At 45.4% G+C, this 13,630-nt stretch overlaps 2 protein-coding genes across 8 annotated transcripts in view; both read left to right on the top strand.

The window, feature by feature from the left end:
* Positions 1-5,039, top strand: part of sptbn2 (spectrin, beta, non-erythrocytic 2) — a 41,597-nt gene extending 36,558 nt beyond the window's left edge. For all 5 annotated transcript variants that reach the window (XM_072374618.1, XM_072374617.1, XM_072374620.1 and 2 more), the window contains 4 exons: positions 279-457; positions 746-919; positions 1,020-1,062; positions 1,174-5,039. In XM_072374618.1, coding sequence (XP_072230719.1) covers positions 279-457; positions 746-919; positions 1,020-1,062; positions 1,174-1,386 — 609 coding nt within the window. In that variant the 3' untranslated portion in view covers positions 1,387-5,039. The remainder of the gene's footprint in view (positions 1-278; positions 458-745; positions 920-1,019; positions 1,063-1,173) is intronic.
* Positions 5,040-6,156: 1,117 nt separating this feature from the next.
* On the top strand, positions 6,157-13,626 carry dpf2 (double PHD fingers 2). 3 transcript variants are annotated; one of them, XM_072374494.1, is made up of 12 exons: positions 6,157-6,249; positions 7,436-7,596; positions 7,905-8,012; positions 8,238-8,416; positions 8,544-8,636; positions 8,716-8,794; positions 9,256-9,297; positions 10,591-10,728; positions 10,824-10,955; positions 11,042-11,154; positions 11,429-11,510; positions 11,622-13,626. In XM_072374494.1, the coding sequence occupies exons 1-12, from the start codon at positions 6,218-6,220 to the stop codon at positions 11,702-11,704; spliced, it is 1,242 nt and encodes a 413-aa protein (XP_072230595.1). In that variant the 5' UTR covers positions 6,157-6,217; the 3' UTR covers positions 11,705-13,626. The 3 variants fall into 3 exon arrangements, with proteins under 3 accessions (XP_072230595.1, XP_072230597.1, XP_072230596.1); XM_072374495.1 differs by lacking the exon at positions 6,157-6,249 and adding an exon at positions 6,289-6,443; XM_072374496.1 differs by lacking the exon at positions 9,256-9,297.
* The last annotated feature ends 4 nt before the right edge of the window (positions 13,627-13,630 follow it).

Genomic DNA, 13,630 nt, shown 5'->3' with positions numbered 1-13,630 from the left:
GTATCCCTGGTCCCTGTTGTTTGTATGTTTCCTGTTATTTATGTAGTGCGGTATGTCTCAGCCATGTCTCAGCTGTAATCGCATGAGTAATGGCAGTGTATTGTGCGATGATATGGATTCTGTGAACCTACACTGTCGGTGCAACAACCACTGAAGCAGTGCATCATTATGGCTTTCCATGTATGGCTGTAAACGGCTGCTTTGCTGCTCTTTACTTTGGTCCAGTTCTGTGTTTTTCCACCTTTTCACCACCCATCATGTCCTGGTTTTAACCACAGGGCTCAGAGTCTGAGTCGGTTAACGGGCCGGGCAGAGACAGCGGTCTGGCATCTTCTCGCCTGGATCCATCGGCCACTTTACCGAGCAGGGGCGGCGCGGACTCTGAGCCAGAAACCATGGAGGGGATGCTCTGTCGAAAGCAGGAGATGGAGTCCCACAGCAAAAAGGCAGCTACCAGGTGAGGACTCGGTCAGGCTAGAGAGAGGCGGACAGTTGACCCTGCGGCTTACCTGAAGCCTGATCTGGAACATTTAATGCACTTCTCCTCTTCCTCCCTCTTCACTCGCTTTCTGTCTGTTGAATAAAGGCTAAACTCAGTTAGTCTGTCTTATTGTGCCCATTCAGATTAGAAATGTCTGCACAGCGCTAAACTCCTGCCTTTTGTCTGTTTTTCTTTAATTTGTTGGCTCAGACTCGCAGTATTTAGCACTGTCTGACGCTCATGATGATTTATTTCCTCTCATAGATCCTGGCAGAATGTGTACTGCGTCCTAAGAAAAGGAAGTCTCGGCTTCTACAAAGACAATAAAAGTGCTGCCAACGGCATCCCGTACCACGGCGAGGTGCCCATCAGCTTGGGAGAGGCTGTGTGTGAAATAGCCCATGATTATAAGAAGAGGAAACACGTGTTCAAGCTAAGGTGAGGAAACCGCACCGTTAAAGAGTCGCTGAGTAGTGAGACGTCTCCTTTTATAGTTGATCTCTGCCACGTGCTTCATCTCTCGACCTTGTGTCTGCAGACTAGGAGATGGGAAAGAGTATCTATTCCAAGCCAAGGATGAGGTGAGACCTGCAGCACAGAGTCATAAACTGAGTCTAAACTGAGTCCATACGAACCAAATGTGTTTGCAGGAAACAAATGACGAAGCCTAATGACGCCTTTTCTGTTTCAAGGCGGAAATGAGCTCCTGGATTCGTTCCATCCTGAGCTCCATTCCAACGGGACCGGGAGACTCGCCCGGAGGTCCCCGGGCCCTCAGCCGAGCCATGACGATGCCTCCCATCTCCCCGAGCTCGGGCGACACCGGAGGTGTCACCATGCGCAACAAAGACGGGAAAGACAAGGATCGCGAGAAGAGGTTCAGCTTCTTTGGCAAGAAGAAATAGAACGCTGTAAAATAATCAATGAAAACTACATTAATGGAAACGATTGAACAGACTGTGGCAGACGGGAAGAGAAGTTACACACAGGTCACACACATTCACTGCTCCCAGAGCAGCTTTTTCCCTTCATCTCTGAATCTCACAGCGTTTCTCCGTCATCTTCACCCAATCCGTGTTTCACCCCCAACAGTCAGTCCTTTTGTAGTCTGAGTCGGTAACAGGTGCAGCAGGCATCTGGGCTCAGCTCAGCTCTGCTCCACCAAAACAGGCCCGACAGGATGGTTTTCTCCCCGGGGGGGTCTTGGCGAGCAGAGCTGTGGCGACGCTGCGTTTAAAAACAAAACGCCGCCGCCGCCGCGCTCTTCTGGGAGCGATCACTTTAGTCCCTTTTTACGTTCCTGGTATTGATGTTATTATTAACCTGATCAATATTATTGATATTGTTATTATTATTACTATTTATCTTTTTGCAATTGCTGGTTTGAAAAAAAACAACTTAATTCGTAGATAATTTTTGATTTATGTTGTGGAGAGAAAAAGGAATTTGGTTCCACTGGTGCAGGATGTCGGGCTCGTGCGCGTTTTTCTTTTTTAGGAATGACATTTTCAGCAACAATACAAGCTCAAGTTTTAGCTGTTTGCAGTAAGTGCTAAAGAGTTTCATCGGGAAAATGATCTATATTTAATAAGTGGTTTTATTTTATTTTATCTCTGATTTTTGCCTGTTTTTTGAGTTCTTTTGAGTGATCTTTTCTGCTTGATTTTCAACTTTCTTTCTTTTTTCTGTACAAAGCAGAGAAGATTAGTTTTCTAGTGCGCGTGTGTGTGTGTGTGTGCGTGTGTGTGTGGTGCTGTGGATTTTGCATGTTTATTTGTTCCTGATCAAACATGTCCAGATGGTCGATGCCACTTTTCTGCGCTGAAATGCAGACAAAACCAGACGAATGAATTTTACTGGAACGATTCCTCCTCCTCCGTTTGGTTTTTAAACACACGTAAGCTGGCATTACCGTCAAGACTCTTCTGCTTTCTGTTTCTAATATCCGTTTCCCTTCTCTCTGTGTGCTGGTGTGAATGCACCGGGGGGGGGGGGGGCATTTGTAGATAAAAAAGCCGAAGCACATCTTTTTTTGTGGCAGACTGCAGGGAAAAAGCAAGACATCCGGACAGCTGACAGATCTCATTACAGGTGAAGCGAGGAGTGTGAACACGGGAGGCTTTCTGACAGATGTAAGCCTCAGCTTTACTTGAACCAACGACATTTACTCTTAACCCTTTTTTTACGCTCTCACCCTCCATTCAAACAGCCTAAAAGAAGGTTTTCTTAAGACAAAGATGTGAATGTTAAAAATGTGCCCTGTGGCAATGACCTAATGTATGTCGGTGGATTATAAATGCAGGTACAATATGTGACCGAGAGGGGAAAAGTCCGACATTTTCTATTATATGTGGCATGATTTACTGTAGGTTTATACGTGTGTGTGCCGAATTATTGCCATTTATTCTCCTCTGTGTCGATGTACTCTGAAAACACGAGATCATCTTATAGTCGGGATTGGAGACCAACCAAATGAATCAAAGAGACGAGATCATTTCAATCTGGTACCGAAGACGGGAAGCAAATGATCGGTCTGTTAGTTTCCTCAATGGTGTAAATGTTTAAAGCAAAAAGGGCGTTTACAGTATCTGGTGAATGTAGCAGAGTTTTACGTCAGTGAAAGCCGAGTGTTAATTTGCAGAGTCCCACGTAGTTTCATCAGATCTCTGCTGCCACATCAGACCAGACTGTGGTGCAGACAGCTTGGCCTTAATTCCTCACTCCGAACGAACGTCTGGTTGCTCAGATCAGAGACCCTCTGAATCAGGGAAGACAAATTCCTGATGGCCCAAGCCGAGACTTAACCGGGTTCAGTAAGGGCGCGCAGACTTGCCTCGTCTCTGTCGGTGGGACTCAGCGTCCTTTGTCTGTGTCAGAGCTCCGAGTTTTCTGGGAACCACTCAGCATACATGAAGTGAGCCGATACAGTTTGCATACATTGTGCACGGTTTTGAATGGAGGAGCCATTCCTCCCCCATGGATGAGCTGCTTTAGTTTTTTCTCTCCGCTCCGAACATCCGGACACAGCATCAACCGCTCAGAGGTCACACCGTGTATTTCCTATCAGCTCATTTGAATGTGAATGATTCAAATTACTTTGGCCAAATTGGTCACGTGACGCAGAAATAGCTCTAATACTTGACATCCTGTACAAAAGCTCTCTGGATCTCACACCTACTCTTAGTACCGTGCTGCACACCTACTGCAGGATGACCCCTGGCAGAGTCCAGGGTGGTGGGATGACCCCTGGCAGTCCAGGGTGGTGGGATGACCCCTGGCAGAGTCCAGGGTGGTGCGATGACCCCTGGCAGCCCAGGGTGGTGGGATGACCCCTGGCAGTTGACCCCTGGCAGCCCAGTGTGGTGGGATGACCCCTGGCAGAGTCCAGGGTGGTGGGATGACCCCTGGCAGCCCAGGGTGGTGGGATGACCCCTGGTAGTCCAGGGTGGTGGGATGACCCCTGGCAGTTGACCCCTGGCAGTCCAGGGTGGTGGGATGACCCCTGGCAGAGTCCAGGGTGGTGGGATGACCCCTGGCAGCCCAGGGTGGTGGGATGACCCCTGGCAGTCCAGGGTGGTGGGATGACCCCTGGCAGTTGACCCCTGGCAGTCCAGGGTGGTGGGATGACCCCTGGCAGTTGACCCCTGGCAGTCCAGGGTGGCGGGATGACCCCTGGCAGTTGACCCCTGGCAGTCCAGTGTGGCGGGATGACCCCTGGCAGTCCAGTGTGGCGGGATGACCCCTGGCAGCCCAGGGTGGTGGGATGACCCCTGGCAGTTGACCCCTGGCAGTCCAGTGTGGTGGGATGACCCCTGGCAGTTGACCCCTGGCAGTCCAGTGTGGCGGGATGACCCCTGGCAGTTGACCCCTGGCAGTTGACCCCTGGCAGTCCAGGGTGGCGGGAACGTCCTCAACTTGGCTGTGATTTGATGTTGCATTTTGCATCCTTTTAAAATAACATCGTGCTGCTGGTGAGCTTCGACCAGAACATGGAAAGTATGCATTATTGATGTCAAACGGATCCTTGGTTCTAAGAGTTCTTGTAACAACCGAGTACTTAATTAAGAAAAATAAAAAACAGCTTTTACATGTTGAGTATTAGATATGAGCAAATACAGACTGGTGACAGTTTGAGCTTCCTCTTTTGGGAAAAGGCGGGACATTTGCTGTCCAGCGGGAGCTTGTATTTTTTCACCCAGTGGTCTGTCTTGCTGCATTTGATAAGCCTGTCCTCCTCCTCCTCCTTTCATTTCTCATTACTTTTGACGAATGTTCCTTCCTCTGTATTCCAGAGTTGTTAATACCACTACTATTATTAATTGCTATTATGATCATTATTGCTACTGTTGTTACTATTAATACTACTGTTACTAATGCAACTTATTGCAAAAATTACAACTGCTGTCCATTTTCAGGTACGTGTCTGTAATACCAGACCCTTCCACACGATGTCAGTGTGCTGTGGAGCATTTTCATTACAAATCGAAAATACTGTTTGTTGACTTGTTGTATCTCTACATCCGATATTAGGAATAATAAAACATGGTTTAATCAAGAATGTTTTTGGAGATCTTTTCATTTATTTTCTTAGTGGATAACAAGTTGAATATTTGAATGACGTTGATCTATGTCACATGTAACACAAGTGCTGTATTTATCTTCAGTTTGAACCACTGCACGTGATGTCAAAGCGAGAATAAAGTCCATCAATTTTCTGATCAAGTCATTCTAAACTCCCTTTTTGGTAACAATTCTTCTTCTGTAGGTGTCTCGTGTATTTCACGAGTCCATTTGAACACAGGCTTGATTAATTTTCCGTCATCTTTAGGGGGTTAACGACACAAATCATATAATTTACTAAGATAAAACAGGGATCTGGTACAACTTTTGCACTCTTGTCCTAGGATCTGTTGCCAGCCTCCACACTGAAGCCGGTCTTATTCTTTCTCGCTGTTTTGTTCGACATAAACACTGTTTGTCTACAGTAGTTTTATATTTAATTGCTTACATTTTAATTTAATTAGCCCCACGGTTGCGCTAGAAATTATGACGTCATTCGCTGTTATGCTGCATTTAGAGTCCTTCAAAGGCGCAAAATGAGATCTCAAATGTGTCATTTTCTTACTTCTACTCGTCTCCAGTGAATAAAAACGATTTTTTTTTGGTGTTCGTGGCTGTATCCAGGCTTATTTTGTGGTTTTACTATGACCTACAAACGTTCTTCGACAGATATGTAGTTTTATATACCGTGAAATATACATAAAACGTGCAGTATTTTAAGAGAAATTACGTAAAAAATGTGTGAAATTGGAGCTGAAAAACGTCACCGGAATTACGGAGTTGAAAATGTGAGTTTAGATTACTATTTTTTTAGGATTTTTTTTCTCCATAATTTGTCCTTGTGTGATAACGGAAAATTCCGAGTTGCCAGTGGTCTACAAACGCAGCATTAGCTTTTTATCACACCTGTCATAGAAGAAGATGCCACAAACAGTTGTTCCGTCCTAATATAAGGGTTTATCTACCGTATAAGAGGACAAATCCGTACCTGACATGCTGACGATAACGTTTGTTGTTATTATTGAAATAACAAGCCAAGAGTTTCCTACAATCCACTTGCAATAGCACGTCGCAACCGGTAGGGGGCGCTGGGACCTACGTTCCTGTTCCTGCCTACAAGTACGGATAGAGGGCACTCATTACCCGTCAGGCACTTTACTCATTTATCAAAGCAAGATGGCAGCTGTTGTTGAGAATGTTGTCAAACTGTAAGTGCTGGACTCCTTTTCATACCTTACACCTGGGCAGGTGACACACACCGCGGTCACATCATAACGGCTGTTTGACCACACAGTCACTGACTCTTTAGTTGGTTAGCTTAACAACATTCAAACTGACGTAGTAACGTTAGCCAACGGTATCGGAGCGTCGTGTCTGTGTGTTCACATCCTGGAATGGAAGTGTAAGTTAGCAGAAACGCAGCTGACCTTTTTGAAGCACGAATCATCGGGCGGTGCTGTAGAATATGTGTAAAATCTGGCTGTAAGTGTACTTATTGGGAAATTGTGGTTAGTTGTTACGTCTTTACAGTCAAACGGCTATCGTGCCGCTAACGTCCGATGAGTGGAGCAGCTAGGTGGCTCACGCGCTAACAAGCTAAAGAGACTGTTGTGTCCAACGCTGTTTACGGCGACCGGTGGACGAGGTTGAAATGATTAAAAGGCTGTGAAAGAAGGTCAGCGTTTTCATTTTGAAAGCCCAACCTGGGTAACCGCTTTAACTGTCAAGTTTCAGATCCGCTTACAGCAACTTTTTGAAGGTGTAAAGTTTAACGCTTTGATGACACGAGCCGTCTGTGCTCAAACGTGCTTCCATTTCCGCTGTCTCTGCGTGCGCTGGCGCGACCGCACTACTTAAAATAGTTATTTAAATCTTTAAACAACACATTCACACATCATTCTCTGGTGTTATTTAATTTTTACAAGTAGTGATCTAATTGAACTCACTGACTTATATCCACTTTTATACACACAACTTAATATTTGAGCAGACTGGGATCACTTTGAAAGATCATTTGAGTACTTCCCTTTCACCTCTATGAGAACAGAACAGCGTAAAACTAAAAGAATAAGCCAGTATAATGGGTGCTACTTTAGCTCTGGAGAGTGCTCTGGGGCACCGCGACAGCTACAGGAGTTGGATGATGAGACCTTTTGTTTTCATTTCCTCCTCATGTCTTGGAGATGAGTGGTTTGAACAAACAGTGAGACGCCTGTCAGGACGTCTTAGCTTTCCTAATAGGGAATAAGTATGCAGCACATTAATGCTGATAAAACAACGCAGATGGGATGGTGCTGACTACCAAGTCTTACCCAAACAAGAACTCATCCATACAGAAACTTTGCTCTTTTCGGCCGTTTTTGACTCAATCTTTCTCTGGTTTTGTTTCATCAGGCTGGGAGAGCAGTACTACAGAGACGCCTTGGAGCAGTGTCACAACTACAATGCCAGGCTCTGTGCCGAGAGGAGCGTTCGAATGCCCTTCCTCGACTCTCAGACCGGTGTTGCCCAGAGCAACTGCTACATATGGATGGAGAAGAGACACAGGGGACCAGGTGAGACATGCTCCCTGAAACGCTTTCCAGGGCTAAACGTGAGATAAACTTTGGGGTATAAGTTATTGAACACTTCCTTAAAGTCTTACCAGAGTTTGTTGCTGTTTTTTACTGTTTTACAACATTTTATATACAAATAACAACATCGATAGGGAGTCACATATCTTCTGCTGACCCTCTTTTTTTTTTCAGTGAGAACACTAAAAGTGCTTAAAGAAAGTATGATGGGTGGACTTTGGTCTGTTGATGGTGGTTTTGTACGGGTTAAGTTAGTGTGATGTTGATGGATGGGCTCTTTCTTCTCCCAGGCATGGCTCCTGGGCAGCTTTATACTTATCCAGCCAGGAGATGGAGGAAGAAACGGAAATCTCATCCTCCAGAGGACCCCCGACTTATCTTCCCTCCTGTCAAGACAGGTACCGCAGCACCGAGCTCAGCCCGTCTCCATTTTAACCTGTCAGCCTTCAGACTTTGAAGAAAAATGTGGATTTTTTTCTGCTGTAATTAGTAACAGATAACAAATGAGAGGTTTTTCCCTTTGAATTCAGTTTGGTGTAATATTTCTTCAGTGTGAGCAGCTGTGTGACTCTAGGTGTGCGTCAGGAGGACGTGAAACATACTGTAGAATGTTTTTATCTCAGAGGTTGATATAGGACTGAAGAAGGACGCTGTGTTGTCGTCGGACGGCAGCAGCCTGGAGGCCCTGCTGAAGGGCGACTCCTTGGACAAACGGACGGCCGCAGACCTCCGGGGATCAGAGGAGGATTCAAACCAGAGTGATTACACCGGGAGCCTCAACCCCGCTGCCAGAATCAGAAAGGTTCTTGTTTGCATTGCCATCATTTTTCTAGTTAAAGTCGTTCAGGCAGAGATGAGTTATAAGACGTGTCTGGGCTTGGTGTGGCTTCCTTCATTTAAATTCCTGCTCCGTCCTCTCGTCACTGAAGCGAATCCTGGAGCCAGATGACTTCCTGGATGACCTCGACGATGAGGACTACGAGGAAGACACGCCCAAAAGGCGAGGCAAAGGGAAAGGGAAGGTAAAGACGGCTCAATCCCAGCGACACGTGTCTGTGCTTTTTGCCCCGGTCCGTCTGTTGACCTCAGTGATGTCCTCAGGGTCGAGGAGTGGGCAGCAGCCGGAAGAAACTGGACACGGCGGCTCTGGAGGACCGAGACAAGCCCTACGCCTGTGACAGTGAGTCCTGATAGGCCAGAGTAGAGCATGTGACCTCAGGTCTCTGCTGATCTTAATAGCCGTTATATTCTCTCACCTTTCCTCTCACCCTCCTCCCTTCGTCTTATTGTTCTGTTTTCCATCTTCTCTCTGTTCTCTGTTAGACTTCTTAAATCTGTTATTTCTGAACCTAGTTTGCTTTTTTTTTTGCCATTATGATGTCATACTTTCCTTTAACCTGCATTTCAAATCATTCTATGGGAAGCTGCAAGTGTTCCTGACACTTCTTTGGAATTGTCAGACTCCAGATCTGTATTGCTTAATGTGTGTTTTTTTTGTTTCTTCTTCTTCTTGTTTTTTTTGTTCCTCTTTTGTGAAGCAGTTTCACTTTCAGCAGCGGGGCATTGCTGACTGACTCTGTCAGTCTTTGAGCCTGTTTCTGAGCCTCTGTCAGTGCTCTCTCCTTCTCTTCTCTCTTTCAGACTCTATCAAACAAAAGCATATTTCAAAACCTTCTGAAAGAGGTATATTTCTCTTCATTACTTTTCCCTCCAGTCTGCCTTGTCTTGTCTGCCTGTTTTTAATTTCCTGTCTGTGTAGATTTACGCTTCGTGTAGTTCAGCTCGTAGTAAACGTTCAGTTTAGTTAAATGTCCTTCACTAGATTAAGAACCACACATCAGTCAAAGTGTAGTCTGTAATCAGCTCACAGAGACTACAGCTGGATGCTGCGGCTGTTTTCCCCTCTTTTGTCTGAATACTGAATGCCAACAAGTTGATTTTGTTTGTGTTTCGTCTTCTTTTTTTTCCCCTTTTCACCACCTCTGCATCCTGTACTTTTTCATTTCACATCTGTCTGCTTGACCTTTTTGAAGGACTTTTCATGTCTCTTCTGCCTCACCACTGTGACTGTGCCTGTCTTTAGTCTCTGAGATGCTTTCCAAACACTTTTAAATGACACATCAGGTAACTTAGAGTTTGAGGAAATGAAAACCAGCGCTTATATGGATGTGAAAGAGGGAAGTATTGCTATGACAACCGTCACACACCCTCTGTGACAACAGCCTCGCATCTTCAGACTCTTTAAAGTCAATCCTTACACAATCACGCTGGCTTCTCTTAGTTGAAATGAAAATAATGTTTATAGCCCCAAAAAGATGATTGCTGTAGAAGTGAAGTGAAATGAGACGAGTCACTCGGTGTAATTTAGGCGGTAAACACTACTGGTGCGTCTCAGGAACTTGAATTGAAGATAAAAGCCAGTTTTAGGAAGAAGCCACAAGTTTCATTTACTAACTGCAGATGTGTGACAGCACGAGTGACTCAGATGTTATCTTAACCCATTAAGAACGGATACAGCGTGCACGAGCTCCTCTGGTTCTGTTACATTCACAGTGAAAGCTGAGAGTCGCTTTGTTAGGAAATGAAAGTTCGACTGGAGAGTTTTTCATCCTTTAAACTGAGCATGTGTTTTTAAACGGCTCCCACTTTTCTTCATCTTTCAGTCCGGTTTCATTGTGCCTGTTCTGAAACCTCCACATTATCACTGATCCACACATTAATGCTGCCACAGTGAATTCAATCAAACCACCACAAAAGAGCCTTAAGTTGCACAGTTCTCGTTTTCTGTCTAATTGTGGTCCTTTAAGTGTCTTTAAAGAAGGAAAATACAGGGTTTTATTTATCTTTAACTCCCTCATTTAGCCACAGAAGTTACCTTTAAACTGTCTGTTTTTCATCAGCTTTTACAGCATGGAACTGAATGCTTGTCCGTGTTTTCATATTCATGCACGTTGTATTTTCTCATTTTGGTGGCAGCCTGCGGGAAACGCTACAAGAACCGTCCTGGCCTGAGCTACCACTACGCCCACTCCCACCTGGCTGAGGAGGAGGGCGAGGAGAAGGAAGACATGGAAATCAACGAGTCTTCCCTGCCGCTGCCTGAGGAGCCAAAAAGTAAGAGACGAGCACCAGGTTGAATGGGCTGTAACTTGGAGCCGGCTGGATTTGTGAGGAACTGATAATCGGATTGTTTTCCTTTTGCCAACCAGCTCCTAAGAAAGGTCCAGATGGGCTCGCTTTGCCTAATAATTACTGTGATTTCTGCCTGGGAGACTCCAAAACCAATCACAAGACAGGCCAGTCGGAGGAGCTGGTGTCCTGCTCTGACTGCGGACGCTCAGGTACTTTCTGCGTGTATCGATCAGCTCCACACACACACACACACACACACATGCACAGTGAGAATAAACTGCTTCCCTCCATGCAGGCCACCCCTCCTGCCTGCAGTTCACTCCTGTAATGATGGCCGCCGTGAAGACGTATCGCTGGCAGTGCATAGAGTGCAAGTGCTGCAACATGTGCGGCACGTCGGAGAACGACGTGAGTTTGTTGGATGATCTGTGAGAACAGGCGATGGATGAGTCTCTGATGTTCTGTGCTGATCAGAGCTTCACTCGCTTTAATGATCACTGATGAAGTGAGAGCTTCAGGTTTCATTCAGAGCATTTACACCTTTGATTTTTAGATATTTTTAAGGTTAAAAAGGAAAAGAAACGACGCACAGATCGTCTATGGAAGCTGAATCTTACATGCTAACCACTTAGTAAAGTAGGATTGTTCAGGAGTTTATTTATTCCTGACTTTTTGTTCCCAGGATCAGCTTTTGTTCTGTGATGACTGCGATAGAGGCTATCACATGTACTGCCTCAACCCGCCGATGTCTGAGCCTCCCGAAGGTAAATCCACCCTGAGAAACAAATGTTTGAGTCATTAAAGTGATGAAAGATGATTGGTGGTGACCCAAAAGCCTTCTGACGCAGTGGTTTCTCTGTGGTTGTGGCGTTCAGGGAGCTGGAGCTGCCATCTATGTCTGGACCTTTTGAAAGACAAGGCATCCATATACCAGAACCAGAACGCGCCCACGTCATGATGGCTACTCCAGCCGGCTCCACTCGTCACCCAACCGTCCCACAGCAGTCTGGTTCACCCCTGAAGATACACGATAAGCTGCCCTGACAGGGTCACCTCAGAGGGACACTCAAATTGTGAAAAGGGAAGTATATGCCCAGCGAGACTGGCCTCACTTAGCATCAGATATGACTGTTACACAGTTCCAGCCTCAGATTCAGTCTGATGGACTTTTATTATCACCTGCTTAGCGTAACATAGCAGCTCTGGTGTCAGAGATACAGCATTAACAGCCAAATTATCACGTCCTACTCAGCTTTTATACATAAAGTCGCTAAAGCCTCGTCACTGTCTGCAATGTAATCATCTTCTGACTCGAGCAGAATCATGAAAATTAAACGGCATGCCCATGCTTGCTAATGGAGAAAAGACATTTTATAATATTTATATATTTCTATAGTATATAATAGTGTTACGTATGTATAAATTGGAGAAAAGGAACGGTCTTTTATTATCGGTAGTGCTGAAAACCAACCAAACGATGATCCGTCTGATACAGTCAAAGGGATTTGCTGAGATTGCTGTTTTTCTTTTCTTTTCCCATCTCATCCACTGCCACCAGCTCACTGAGAAAAACTGGAAATACGAACACGATCCCTTAGTTTCTGGCCAGGAAGCTGCAGGATTTCCACGCTGGCGGGTTAGACGGCGTGCTGCTGGCTAACTGAGCTGCACTCGGCTCGTAAACATGCATTTAACGTGCACGTTCATTCGGCTTTGGGGCCTTTTTTTTTGGACAAAACTGTCAGCTGTGGACAGAAAGCCGACCTGACGCTGATAAATGACTGTTCTGCACAACCACCGCCTGTGTGATGGATGTGGAAATGTAACGGTGGCGCTTCCAAATCCTCCTTACAGCATTATCGCTGTGTTCTAGCAGTTGGCTGACCGTGCACCCGAACCGGTGCCCGTTAGATTGTAATGCAAGGGATCTCGCAGGTTGCCACTTTCTCACTGTGGAAAAGCAATATTAGAGCTCCTGTATGATGTGTGATACTGTAAATTTGATGAGAAGACGTTCTTACAGGTCTGCTGGGGCTCCCTGTCGTGGAGACATGTTCAGTCCTGGGGACGCTGCTGTTTCTGTCGTTGCTTTTAGGGGTTTATTATGCAATAGTTTCCTTCTGTGGCAGGTCTATAGAAAGTCTGTCTGAACTGCTGCTGCAGCGGCTACTTTACCTCAAACAGAACAGTATTTAGGGTTGAAACGTGCTGTGGGTTGGTGGGTGGGACAGCTGCGGCGTCTGCTTCACTAACTGCATATTTTACAGTGAAACAAGTGCATGTTCAGTTCAGTGCTCGTCTGCACTCTCATATGCTACTTAGTCCTTTCAGAATTAGGTTGTTAAAGGTGTTGGGGAAGTGGTGTAATATAAATTAATCACGCTATCATGTTCCAGTAAGCGACTAACAAATACTAAAGCATTACACGCGTGTCATTCGGTTTATCTTCACAACATGTTTTAAACTTACTGTTTTTACCTAGAGACAGTGGCTACTAGAATATTTATCTGTTGTTTTGTATTCATGGATGACTTTGGCGTACCCGATGTGTGGGACATTTTCCGCTCTCTAGTTAATCCTGTGATCCAGGTCTCAGCCGAGCCGCTCTCCTCCAAAGCTGGAAACGAGCAGCAAAGTCCGTAATGGGATTAAGAGGCAAACACTGACCGGCTTAGCTTCCCGCCTTCACACCAAACCCACAAACAAGAAGATTGTCCAGCTCGTTTCGAGCTGTGGGAGAGAGTCGCTCAATAAGTAATATTTAAATCAAGATCGTAGGTTTACGTAGTTGGTGAATTCTCTTTGGGTGGACTTTTTATTTGATGGAATGTTTTATTGTATGAAAAATGTCTTCAGGAAAATAAAATACTAAGCACTATAGACT

This window comes from Leuresthes tenuis, unplaced genomic scaffold, assembly GCF_036924035.1.
Source record: "Leuresthes tenuis unplaced genomic scaffold, fLeuTen1.0.hap1 SCAF_21, whole genome shotgun sequence".
In the NCBI taxonomy this organism is placed as follows: Eukaryota; Metazoa; Chordata; class Actinopteri; order Atheriniformes; family Atherinopsidae; genus Leuresthes; species Leuresthes tenuis.
This window is presented reverse-complemented; position numbering and strand designations above follow the sequence as displayed.

Coding starts and splice junctions, on each gene's coding strand:
- dpf2 (XM_072374494.1), top strand. CDS start 6,218: ATGGCAGCTGTTGTTGAGAATGTTGTCAAACT. Junction 8,795..9,255: donor CAAGCCCTACGCCTGTGACA/GTGAGTCCTGAT, acceptor TCTCTCTTTCAG/ACTCTATCAAACAAAAGCAT. Junction 10,729..10,823: donor GCTGCCTGAGGAGCCAAAAA/GTAAGAGACGAG, acceptor TTTGCCAACCAG/CTCCTAAGAAAGGTCCAGAT.